The sequence below is a fragment of the Mytilus galloprovincialis genome, chromosome 6 (assembly GCF_965363235.1).
Source record: "Mytilus galloprovincialis chromosome 6, xbMytGall1.hap1.1, whole genome shotgun sequence".
Lineage (NCBI taxonomy): Eukaryota > Metazoa > Mollusca > Bivalvia > Mytilida > Mytilidae > Mytilus > Mytilus galloprovincialis.
In genome coordinates this window covers 82,998,853-83,012,386 of record NC_134843.1, presented here as the reverse complement: position 1 = coordinate 83,012,386, position 13,534 = coordinate 82,998,853, and the positions used below count along the sequence as shown (strand labels likewise).

The window sequence follows — 13,534 nt, the reverse complement described above, 5'->3', positions numbered from 1 at the left end:
ATAGTACATGGCATACATTTCACAGAAATACTGAATTCTCGGTTTTAACATTTCAAATGCGAAATATAATAATGCAAGTAACAAATCAGACTATTTCAATTATGGTTCAGTTTGAAAGTGTCATTCAACCTCAAATATCATTCTGTTGCTTCAGTTGTTGACAGAGCTCTACAGTGGTGAGGTACCAGACATGCCCACTAGTTGTCCGCTATGGTTGTATGACATGTTAAAATCTTGTTGGAATCGAAATAGAACATTCAGACCATGTGCTGACCAGTTATTATCAGAGGTGAAAGACAGGTTTGTAACTTGTGTTTATTTTAAACCTTTAAGCAATTCCTGTTCAATATTAATTTTGAATTGTCTTTAGTTTGCATTTTGTTGTGTCCAAAACACATAACCTAAAAGCAAGTTAAATGTAAAAATGTTAGAACTACTTACCAAGAAAAGAAATAAATGCTACATATATTTTAAGTCTTTTATATTTGGTTTGTTTAACTATAGTATACCAACAATTGTCTCTCATTTACATTTGATTTTCTTGTATTTTCCCCATAATATTAACGCTGACAAACTAATATTGACTCCTAAATCCTTTATTGTTAGTTAATTTCGGATGATTGGGTTAACATTACATAACTCGACTGTAATTTTCTGTTATCTATATCTCAAATCATACAGGTTTTTCAAATCAGAACAGATTCTGCATGCAGATCAGCATCTTCATTCTTCCATATTTTAACTACTGATGACATTTTTATTTTAGAATTCAAAGTCATCCTAAGAAAGAAATGATAATTCAAATGGTTGATTTGAGACGTCAACCAAATGTGTTACAAGAAACAAGAAAACTGCCAAAGGTTCCTTCCCATGCTTTAGATATCTCATTTTCTAAAACATCAAAAGCCTGCTTTAGTGATGATGAAGATCCTTACCTACTGTCAGTACATTCAGATTCGAGATCTGATTCACTTCATGTGGATAGGAGAAAGCAAATCACAAAAAGTCCTCAGCTATCACCAGTGATTAAAGGGAGAAAAACTCAAAAGAACTCGTCTGTTCATCAACTTGAAGATGATTATCCAAAGCTCAGACATGATCGTGGACGTAAAAATAGAAGCTATGAACCATCTGGTTATTATTGCAATGAATCAGATTCCTCATTTTTGAATATTTCACAATCTGAAACTCAAATATCTCATGAAACAATTCGTGAAGATAATGATAATTTTCAAAGTGTCATACAAGATATCAGTCATGAGACAAATGAACTCAGACATAACAGTGCTATAGGACAAGCTTGTGAAAGAAAGCTCTCTAGAATTGATAGCGGAATTGTTGATGATGCCTCAAATCAGCAGCTAAAAAGTCCTCGTTTGAACATCAAAACAGATTCTTTAATTTCTGAACAAAGAAAGAGTGGTATGACAGATCCATCTTCAGGATATTCTTCAATGTCCAAGCTTAAGACAGAGAGTGAGGATAATAAACCCCCTCCTATTCCTCCAATTCCAGTGGGAAAATCTGGGAAAATCCCAACTATCCCATCTTCGAAACAACATATTAATGTCAATAAAGATAACAAGACATTAGAGCAGATGAATGACTATATTTCAATGTCATCAGTTTGCAGACAACGACCAAAGACAGATATTTCTCAGAGTTCTGGACATAGCGTTAATAATTTGCCTTTGCAAGATATTACAATTAAAAGTAAAGATGACCTGGATACTGATGAGTTTAAGCCTAATTTAATTAGGTTTGGTAGCTGTAATCTATTAAAATTTGAACAACAACTGTCTAATGCAAGATCTAGCTATGTTTAAGAACTTCATGAAAAAGAAGGTTAAATTGGATAAACAACACACACAATTTTTAATTTTTACTGTGTTATTATGTTGATTTAAAGTCTAAATTCTGTAATAACAGAAGACTACTCTAAACTATCACTGTTCAAGAAAACAAAACTAAAAATTTTGAACAGTTGAAATTGTTATTTAATTTTCTGAATTGGAAATTGTATTAGGATGGGCTGCAATATTTGTACTCATAATATAATCAGTATAAATGTAATCACTTTTTTTGTGTGTGTATAACCATATTAAGCAGAATACAACTATCCACTATTTTCATGACAATGAATCACAAAACATGAACCTTAAATATTTCTTTATGCATTGAATCTGTCTAAAAAACAATTATATACGAAATGTTTATGCAAAAATCATTTTGTTAATACTGTTTTGTTTATTGTTTGTCTTATGACCATTTACACAATTTATGTAATTCATCAATAAACATGACATATCTATTATGGGTTTTTAGTGAAGCAACTGTTTTGTCATTTGATTAGTCATTTGATTTAGTAATAATGCAATAAACAAATCCTCATACAGAGAGAATTGGGTCTGAAGCATATTCACTGTTACAATAAATCACAATATCATTATCATGTCTTTCGTATACAACATCAACGGGGTTTTCTAAATTACAAAAAATATGATACAACAGTAATTTTCTTACATGATTAAAAATATATTTATTTCACTGTAAATTTTATGATTCATCAATCCAAATTTGAGGGTGTAACTAGTTGAATATTCCAAAATTAGTACTGTAAATTCAGAATTTATTGCGTGCATTTATTATTGCGACTTTGTCATTTAAGACTAAAATGTCCTATTAATTTTTGCGATATTGAGAAAAATCTTTTTAAATTCATATAAAAAATTTCAAAATGCGAGTTTAAATTATTGCGATTATAACCCTGTCGCACTTTTCGCAATAATTTCTGAACTTACAGTAAATGAATGGGGTCAACAAAATATAATTATAAAATAAAATTATTGGAATAAAAATACAAATCATTGCTACCCAATTCTGCTTAATTTTCCTTCTGAAAAAAACTGGAGGATAGTGATGGTTTTATACTTAACTCTAAGAAGTTTTCAAGTAACAGATCAGTACTTATTTTAGTACATGTGCACTGAGATATATACTGGGTATATCTCATTGACACAGCAACTAATTCAACTAATTGCGTAAGATAGGCTTGTAGTAAAAATAGTCGAAAATATACATGTTAAGGTAGTCTCATTGGGAATTTTATCACAACTTTTTTTTCAAATATAAATATATATATATTTTTTTCACTTTTTTGGTCTTTTGGAAAAAATTTCTTTATTTATTATCCAAAATTGTTGTTCACTCAATAAATGACTTATAGTTCCTTACATCAAATCATAAAAGGAAAGATATATACTCAAAATGGTCATTTAAGAGACAAAAAGAAGGTTCAAACTTGGTTTTGGCATGGACATTCAATCTATCAACATGATCAAAGATGTAAACCATCTACCTTTACAAAGAAATTTTAACATTATGGATCTGATATTGAACCAAAAAATATGAAAAACTTGATCAAATGCAATATCAGTTCTTATTGCCACTTAAAAAGAGGAATAAACCATGGAGCAGAAATGAAACCTTTTTGTCAAAAATCCATTTAAGATTATCTCATTAAATTCTTTAATGTTTTCATAATTTTTGAAAGAAAAAAGGTACAAATGCTAAAGGTATGAAAAATCTAGAGATAATCCATTTCCTGCCAAATTTTCAAGGGTAATATTTCAAAATCAGGGACACAAAGCTTAATTTTTATCTGCATTATTATTTCCCTTTATTAATACATAGATACTTTGAAAATATGATGGTCTTTTAAAAAGTTTGCTCTTTTTAAAAAGAACACCAAACATCCCAAAAAATCTTGGTTGACAAATTAAAAACTAAATGTTAAGCATATAGTTTGAAATTAAAATATTTCTATATCTTTTTTATACACATTATACATCAAGTTTACACTTTCTAACTGAATAATACAAGCATGTACAATAATAACAAATAAAAAAATCCACCATTTCATTGTCAAATTTCTCAAAAGCCAAATATAAATATCACTATGCTTAAAGATGTTCCAGGTTCATATCACAGTTATGTCCTAGTCCTGGTTTTTGGTTTTGACCGTGACCTTGTATTCTTAGCAGGTGTATTTTCATTCTGTTCTGCATGTGACTGGTTAACTTGGCTTACATTATGTTGCATGGCAGTTTTATCTGCGAGTTTAATATGATTTTTTCCAAGGGTATGTACTGATCGTAAATACTTTGGATATGGCATTGTGACAAGTCCACACTCTGCCAAGTTTCTGATACCGTCTATTACTGATGGTCCTTCAAACTTAACTCGACATCGGAAAGGCTGCATGTCATCTACTGGTATAGAAGGTATAGCACTGGTTCCTCGGAACTTCACAGCAACCTAAGAGGAAGAAATACAGGATGTTGTAATTACTCAATCTGATTTAAATTCCATTTGCTACTGATTATTGACCATTTGCTTAAATATCTGGTGAATCCCAAGACCTTTATTTTGGGAGACTTTTTAAAGATGTTAGCTCCACTTATATTTGAATTTTTGTCAGATATTTGGAGTCCTCTGGATTTATCCATGTAGTTCAACTAAAAATTTTGCACACTAAGGCCTACTTTTCTTCTCATAATTTTATAAAATATAGTTTTTAAAAGCCATATTTTATTTTTTTTTTAAATCCTTGCTATTTTTAAACTGTTATTGAAGGGAAAAAATGCAAATGTCAAATGTATGAAAAGTCTTAAGAGAATCATTTCTTGCCAAATTTTCAATGGCTTATATTTAAAAAACAAGCACACAAACCCTTATTTTTTTCTACTGTTTCAGTTCCTTTATTTTTATACTATCAGTTTATAAAAGTCTATTTAAAAGCTTGTTATTTTGAAACAGTAGCACACATCCTTAATTCTGAATGAGACTAATTAAGATAATTCCTGTCAAATTAAACATGCCATTTCTCACATGAATCTCTCATTTCATACTCCAACAACTGTTGTTCTATAAGAATGAGAGGAGGTAATGTGTACATGTGAATGATACAGCAACCCAACAGCACAATAATCAGAAAAGAAAATGCCAAGAAATTTCACAGTTGATATATGAATGTTTCAGTACACAGTATATTGAATTTCTCAAGGCCAATGAAAGACAACTCCAGCAAATTGCTTAACTGTAAAACACTGACCTTAAATTCTAGTTTTTGAAGAAGTGGTTGTTCATTTGGTCCAAAACATTCATCAAGTTCTTCTGTTCTTTGTCTTTTAAGTTTTTCATCTTCACACTGTAAATTAGGTTCTCTCTCAAACTCTGAAACTAGAGAAAAATAAAGTTATAAAGTTATAGACTTAATTTCAGAACTAAAAGTATAGATGGTATTCAGGTGGTTTACAGCTTTCTGTCACTTAAGTTGAAAATAAAAGAAGAAATTGTCTGACAACATGAATGACTTCACTCAAAGTTTGCAATTTGAAAAAGTTAAAAGGGGTATAACTCTAGAAACAACTGCCCGAATTAAAATGTCTGCAAATTTTGATTCTTAGCATGGTGTATGGGTTTCATAAATTTAAATTAGATTGTGCAAACAAAAATGAGATGGACAGAAAGATTGACAGACAGTCAGGGGTATTTGTTGCATACAGCAGTGGCATAAAAAAACCTATATGTGTCAATCATTGTTGCATACTTCAATTTTTCAAACATACCTTTCCTTTTCTGTGGTGGCTTTTGCAAAAGTGGTAGATTTTGTACCTGTTGTAATCTGTATCTACTGAAGTCACCCTAAAATATACAAATGTTAGATCTTTATAAATTTTTATTATAGGTTTATATCAGCAATGTCTCTGATTGGTTCTAATATCAGTGCTAATCAACTATTTTTTTAATGTAAACTTTTACCCATATATTAAAATGCAGTAGTTTTCATGACTGAATCATATGTAATTCCCATCAGAGAAGTGTTCAATCATAACAGACTTAAGGTGGCTCCTGGGTACAAAAATTTCAGCAAAATATGTGCTGAAACATTCACATTACAACTTCTATTTATTACACTATTAGTTATTACTTTATGACATGGTACAAAAATCAACCCAAAATATTGATTCAGTTTGGCGCTAGATGACTTTTAAAATGTTTATATCATTGAAAAAGCTCCAAATTATCTCCCTTTGGTGCAAAAATGCCATTTTTTGGCATTAAATTTGAAATATCTTTTTAAACTCATCAGTGACCTATATTTTTTATTATTGTTTTCAAATAAGCTGTACATAAACTAAATAATTGTAAAATTTAAGCGATTTCTGTAATTAGGTTATTTTTTTATTTCGATATTACATCTTTTTCTCCTATTAGTTCAACAGAAAAAAAGGACATTAACAAAAATGTATGCTTCTTCCAGAGGCAGATTGTGGGCTTAAATGAATGGTGACCCCATCTTTTTATTTCATTTTTCTTTTAAGTATATGATAAAGTTTATTTATAAAAAAATATAGTGAAATCCTATATTAGAAAAAAAAAATTGATTTATACCAAGGAGCCCCCTTAAGCTTACATCAGTAATAGTCAGATAAATCTTTTGTTTTCAAATACAGCTACAGATATATTTCTATTTGTATCCATCTGATGATTTAAGCCTTTTTCAACTGATTTTTATAGTTTTTTATGTTGTACTGTTACACCACTGTCCCAGGTAAGGGGAGGGTTGTGATCCCGCTTATATGTTTAATCCCGCCACATTCTGTATGTATGTGCCTGTAATTCAGTGGTCGTTGTTTGATGATGTGTTACATATTTGTTTTGTTTTCTTTTTTTTACATAAATTAGACCATTAGTTTTCTTGTTTGAATTGTTTTACATTAGTCATTTCGGGGCCTTTTATAGCTGACTATGCTGTATGGGATTTGCTCAATGTTGAAGGCCGTATGGTGAACTATAGTTAATTTTTGTGTCATTTGGTCTCTTCTGGAGAGTTGTCATCAATCATACCACATCTTCTTTTTTAAATATTATGTAATAACATTGAGTATGGAAATGGGGAGTGTGTAAAAGAGACAACAACCTGGCTAAGTCATTCATATTAATAAATCATATTTGACTTCAATTACCTGACTTTAAATATTGAATGCCATGTGTAGTAGCATATCAAACAATAACTAACTTTTTTAACATACCTGACTTTTCCTGTCTAGAGCCAGCTGTAGTAGTGATTCATAGTGGGTACCAGTAAGAAGACTGTTTGTCAACTTGTCACACCCCATTACATTTTGAATACTCTAAATACAAGAAAACACAGGTTAATATGTTCTCAGTCCTATTGGTTTCAATATGAGTTGCTATTTAAAGGCGTCATTTATTTCTAATAAAATTTACTAGATCTTAAAATTATTAAATGAATAAAAGATAATTACCCAAGTTATATAACTTGAAGCATAAAAAACTTGATAGAATAAAACATTTACCAAAGTAAAAGTCAAATTCGATAAGAAAGTACTGAAAAGTTTGTGGCTTATTATCAGAGGAATGAATGTTGCTCAAAAAATTCTAAACACGGTCCAAAACACATATAATATATGGCCTTAATCAAACCATAAAGATAAATATCATGTCTATTATAAGTATACACCATTAGGTATGTTTCTTTGAATCTTTTGAGGGATGTCAATTAAAAACTGTCTTGGGACCCATGGAAGGTACATTGAAATCACAACTATGGGAGTTTGTCAAATAATCTTTTGTATATTGAAGATGTAGGTGAAATTCTATAATATCTTCAATAGGAGGTTAACACATTTTCACAGTTCCTTTTCTGCGTAAAATGTTTAATTGAACATCCCTGAGTATGATATCTGAGTATGATATATTTATGTGAAAATAAGAAAAATGTGGCATGAGACAGCTATCAACATGGTCAATCAGAGTTTAAATGTAGTGCTAGTAAGCAGTTATAGGCCAATGAGAAGAAAAATTAATAAAACAATTAGTCAGCTATAAAAGGTCTCATCAGTCAACATTAGTTGGAGTCAACTTTTTGATCTCATAATTATCTATGATACTCCCATTCGTTTAAGTAATTATAGATTATTGTTGATCATCTCAATGAGATTGATTTTCTCCTGTGAGCCGGGACAGCAAAAGTGAAAAGCAATCGATTTTAGATGACCAATGTAATCTGTTTATTGCTTTTCTACCTATGATGACGTTGTCAATTTCATGTCAATTTCATAAGCAACACCACCTCCCCCTTAGTTTCTAGCATAAATTATAATATCACACAACTTTGTTTTCATATCACGCGACACCGTTTAGAAAGAAAATTATCAGTCAGTAAGATGAAAGTAAAACTTTGTAAAATAGCCATAATCACCTGTATCAAATAACTTTCAACTGATTTTTTATATCTACTGAGGAGTATATATTGAGTTCGAGGATAATATATAATGTAGACTGTATCACTGTTACGGTACATGTTTCTAGGCCCACTCTGTATGTACACCCTCATCCACAACACACCATTTAACATTCTAACAGATACTACATTCTCCTGGCAAAAGAAAAAAATAAAATATTAAAATACACAAATAAAAAACTGCACCATGAGCACATAATATGCACACATCACCTTTAACCAACTCTAAAAGTCCTGTTCCTGAGAATAATAAACCTAAATTTCTAAAAAATTTTAAAAAATACTTTAGTGTACAAAAAAATCTGCGAAAAGCCTTCAATAGACATTTTTACAGGTTGATGATGGGTTCTTTAAAATCTGCATTGGACAACAGTTACAAGTACATATATGTTCAAAGCAGATGTCATGAGAGACTTGTAACTTGGTATCGGATATGTTCCTTACGTCGTAACTACAATCCCCTTCCCTTTCATGAATGTGACCTACCGAATTAAGACTATTTACCAGATTTGTTATAACATGAGCAACACGACGGGTGCCACATGTGGAGCAGGATCTGCTTACCCTTCCAGAGCACCTGAGATTCCCCCCAGTTTTTGGTGGGGTTCAGGTTGCTTATTCTTTTGTTTTATTTTATATGTTGTGTCATGTGGACTATTGTCTGTTTGTTTGTCTCTTTCATTGTTAGCCACATGTGGCGTTGTCAGTTTATTTTTGATTTATGAGTTTGACTGTCCCTCTGGTATCTTTCGTCCCTCTTTGGTAAATATTATCTATTAACTAATTCAAGTAATACAATGTATCTAGATGGTACTTTTTTCTCATGGCACAGCATCAACTAATTGTTTTCTAATTTGTACCAATAAGCTTTACAGCTATTTGTGAAAAATGTATGGGAGACTTTGACACCAAAATATTTATTTCTGTAGATACATTGTAATACATTTGGAAACTCTGTGTCAAATGAAAATAAAATCCTGGATGGTGGGGTAAAAAGTATTGTTGTCCACCCATACATTTTTGAGTGGAATAATCCTTATACAATACACACATACTCTCTCAAAAAATACAGTTATCTCACTCTTCAGTTTCTTCTTCAGTTTCAGTGGATTTGAAAGATTGCTGTCACTTATATAATGTTCTGAAAAAGAAAAATGATTATATATCTTTCTGTCATTTTCTGAATGTTTTACAAATAAAAATTTCAAGCAGAACATAATTCCTATCTATCCATTGTCAAAGAAAAGAAAACACAATAATTGAGAAAATTCAAAAACAATAAAATTGTTTTTTTAAAATTGGTTAAAATATTTTCTGGTAAGCGGTAAGCTGATCATGATTATTATGTGAATAATTTGCAGTTTCAAGCCTAACTGATTATATTCCAGTTTCATTTAAAAACAAACAGCAATTTCTACTGTAAGAAAATACATGACACATAAGGTATGCAAAATCACTCAAATATTACAGGCAAATGACATAATCCACTGAAAAATATTAGAAATATTTCAATAAACAGCAAGTTGCAAGATGTACGTTAAACTGTAATTTTTATAAGGGTTCTGTTTTTTTTCCAAAGTATTGAATGAGACTTCCATTTCTAAAGACAAAACATAGAAACCAATTTAATCTGAAACATAAAATCAAGCTTTGAATTCTAGAAATAGAATCTTAGAATGATCTTTTTTTTTAATTTTTTTTTTAGCTCAATTATGGTTTCTAAAATCCTTGACTTAAGGTAGCACAATACAAAGATTTTTTCACTCCCAATCAGATAACTTTAAACTGATGTAATTCATTTCATCCTTCTTTATATTTTATAAATGAGGTACCAAAAGAAAGAAGAATTAAAGATTAATCTTTCAAATTGTGATAATTTCATTATGACATAATTATTATATATATCAATCATTTGTCAATTGTTATGTAATTAGTTGCTATATTGTGATATCCACACTTGAATGAATTTAGCTTCTTTGTTCTTCATAGCATTCCAAAATATTTTATAGATGCTTGACCTCCAAAACTGTGTCTCAGATTTCCAAAAACATCAATAGAACAAATTTTATACCCAATTGAATTTAGTGATCTCTTATGAATTGATGTTGCAAACTTCATTGAAGATTTATGAGAGAATGAAATACAATAGGAAAAATCTGAGAAACTGTTTGGGAGGTCAAACGGTGTTGTGCAAGAATCTATAAAATATTTTGGGATGCTATGAATAACAAAGAAGCTAAATTCATTCAAGTATGGACATCACAATATAGCAACTGATTACATAACAATTAATTATGTAATAATATGTCATAATGAAATTATCACAATTTGAAAGATTAATCATTCTTCTTTCTTTTGGTACCTCATGATCATTTATAAAATTTAAAGAAGGATGAGTGGAATTACATCAGTTTAAAGATGTCTGATTGGGGATGAAAAATCTTTGTATTGTGCTACCTTAATTATAAGCATATAATTTATTTTCAACAAATTTAAACTCAACAATCTAATATACATGATATATTACCATCCTCTTTCTCCATTAAAAACACACTCCATTGTTTCTTTGTTGAATACTCTTGTGTACCTTCAAAAAACATAAAAATACAAAATATATATCTAGAACTAATGAACTATATGAAATCAGAATCTTTACACAAAGTGTGACAGGTATCTTTCATATCCATGTACATGATGAATATTATAAATGTGTATTGTATACTTAATTACTCATTTCTCTAATTTTGTGCTATTTTCACATTTCTTGATTGGAGTGAGAAAAATGCTTCTCGTCACTAGTGAAATATCTGTTCTTGGCAAATGATTAGCTGAAATTTAATTATGACGTCAAATTTTCTTGGTTTCTTCTGAATTTTTCTATTGTGGCAGGCATCACGCTTTATATGATAAAAATTTTAATATCTTGGGTGGCGAATTTTCTTTACACACTTTTTCTTTAAAAACACAGTTATACACTACAGGGGTTTTTTATTTAAAAAATTGAAAACCAGAAAAAATATAATTGAGCAGTTGATTATCATGCAATGAAAAAGCTTACTATATTTGTCAGTTTAATTAGTTTAGAAATTTTCATTTTTAATTGAACAGGAGACAGAATTTTCAAAGTAAACAGAATGCACTCCTAGGAATAAGTAAATCAGACCAGACAGAATGATTAACATTGTATATAGTAGTGTTTTTGTATCACAGTAGCAGTCTCCACCTTTTTCCTTACTGGTGAAGTTATGTATTTATTTTTATGTACTACCTTGACCTTTACTTTTGAGGTGTTTGACAAGTAAACATCATGAACCAGATCATACTGTAGACTTGTTAGCACTTTGCACTTGTTTCCTCATGGCATTGTTTGTTATACTTTGACATATGATTTTTTAGTATCCTTTTTGGTATCTTCTGTTCCCTTTTTAACTCTCCCTCATTTAAATTTTGACATACAGCTTACAAACATTTAAACTCTATTCCTTACACACCATTTGGTGGTGGCAGCCAATAATATTGAAGTATCTTTTCAAAATATCTTGCAAGCTGAGGCATTCTACAATTATGAACTTTACTACTTAACACAGTCAGAAATATAGACAGACATACCTTGGGTATTTCCAGTTCACCTTTTTACATGGTCAAGAACACAACTAATATACTAATTTACTTATAATCTGTGTACATTGAACAGATATGTTAATTTCAAACATACAACATGTATATAATTAAAACTTTAGATAAAAACAAACCATTTAGACAGGTTACCCGTATCCAGTATTAATTACATTGTGTCATCTAATAAAAATAAGTCAATTGCATCCTTTTAGTTTGATGTATGTATATCATGTATATGTAATTATTAAGTCATATATTACATGTACCATGATGACAGAGAATGATGGACTATTTTAAGTATATAAATCCCAGCTATTTCTCTTCTCAATAATATAAACTTACAAATAAGATCCAATTCTCCACAAACATCTTTTGTTAAGCCCTCTTTTTGCTGAAATTACAAACACAATACGAACTGATATACATTTGTAAATATTTTTGCATGAACTTCACAATAACATATCAATATGGGCAATCAATGTTGTGATGTTACACTGATCAGTATTTAAGGTTAGGGTGGAGGTTGGTGCCTGTTAAAACGATAGAAGTTTATAACCCACTGCATTTGTTTGCACCTATCCAAGGTCAAGAACCTTTTGTTCAGCCGTAGTGGCTTGTTAATGTGGTTCAAAAGTTTTTCTCTCTTTTTTTTTTATATGTATTAGACTGTTGGTTTTCCTGTTTAAATGGTTTTTATACTAGTCATTTTAGGACCTTTTACAGCTTGCTGTTTGTAATTAGCCAAGGCTCTGTGTTGAAGGCCGTAGTATGACCTGTAAGGGTTTACTTTTTATAAATTGTGTCTTGGATGGAGAGTTTGTCTCATTGGCACTTATACCACATCTTCCTATGGTCTAACTTTTGTATGGGTAATTCATGTGTAAATATTATGCTGATGTTTTAAATGGTTCTGATTTTTTTTAGATGTGTTCGAGTTACGGTAACGAACTTCCAATCATCGAGGATAAAGGTGTATGTAGCACTTGCATCATATTATTTTGAGTTTTACGCAGGTCTGCAGCTAGTCCAGATAATCATGCCGTCTTCTGAGGGTATTTTTATTTTTGGATTTTTTTAGTTCCCTCGCAGGAGGGCGTCCAAAAAGAATTATAAAATAGCCGTCCAAGGCGTCATAATTATTTGGACTAGTCTGCAGCCAAAAATTAAAAAATGCTGAGAGTGAAAAGTCTCTATAACGATAGTCCAAATAATTATGACATCTGGCAAGGCTATTTTAAAAAAAATTTGGGACGCCTTTCGTCAGAAATAAAATTAAAAACGCCTTGCCAGACGTCATAATTATTCTGGGATAATGCAGCCTTTCATACAGGTTGTTCTTACATTGCAAACTTCAATGAGGGAATTTGTGATCTCTCTTTTCGTTTTACTAAGATCAATCTGTTCTACTTCTTGTTCCAGCCAGCCCCAACGTTCTAGAATTGGTTTCAGGTCTTTTGTTCTGGTTCTCGATACAACATGTCCCAAAAGCTGTTTTTGCATTTTTGTAACAGAAAATGGATTTTTTTTTTTATGTCTGTCAAAATTGCCGCTTTGGCTCTCTTCAATGTGTACACAAATTCCGAT

General features: G+C 30.5%; 2 protein-coding genes across 3 annotated transcripts in view; one reads left to right on the top strand and one right to left on the bottom strand.

Moving 5' to 3' along the window:
* LOC143080516 (uncharacterized) overlaps nt 1-2,789 on the top strand; it is a 25,156-nt gene extending 22,367 nt beyond the window's left edge. For both annotated transcript variants that reach the window (XM_076256388.1, XM_076256389.1), the window contains 2 exons: nt 155-300; nt 767-2,789. In XM_076256388.1, the coding sequence (XP_076112503.1) occupies nt 155-300; nt 767-1,826 (1,206 nt within the window). In that variant the 3' untranslated portion in view covers nt 1,827-2,789. The remainder of the gene's footprint in view (nt 1-154; nt 301-766) is intronic.
* Nucleotides 2,515-13,534, bottom strand: LOC143080519 (centromere protein N-like). Its single transcript, XM_076256391.1, has 9 exons — nt 13,292-13,534; nt 12,293-12,341; nt 10,860-10,919; nt 9,388-9,473; nt 8,291-8,467; nt 7,098-7,199; nt 5,631-5,706; nt 5,114-5,241; nt 2,515-4,317 (listed from the first exon to the last, which is right to left on the bottom strand). Exons 1-9 carry the CDS (start codon nt 13,448-13,450, stop codon nt 3,991-3,993), a joined length of 1,164 nt encoding a protein of 387 aa, XP_076112506.1. The 5' UTR covers nt 13,451-13,534; the 3' UTR covers nt 2,515-3,990.

Bases quoted from the DNA above. Each gene is read 5' to 3' on its own strand.
- LOC143080519 (XM_076256391.1), bottom strand. From the start codon at position 13,450: ATGCAAAAACAGCTTTTGGGACATGTTGTATCGAGAACCAGAACAAAA. The intron at 9,474-10,859 runs GTAATATATCAT...TTTCTTTTTCAG, and splicing joins TTTAATGGAGAAAGAGGATG to AACATTATATAAGTGACAGC. The intron at 8,468-9,387 runs GTATGTGTGTAT...TTCTTTTGCCAG, and splicing joins TAACTGTATTTTTTGAGAGA to GAGAATGTAGTATCTGTTAG.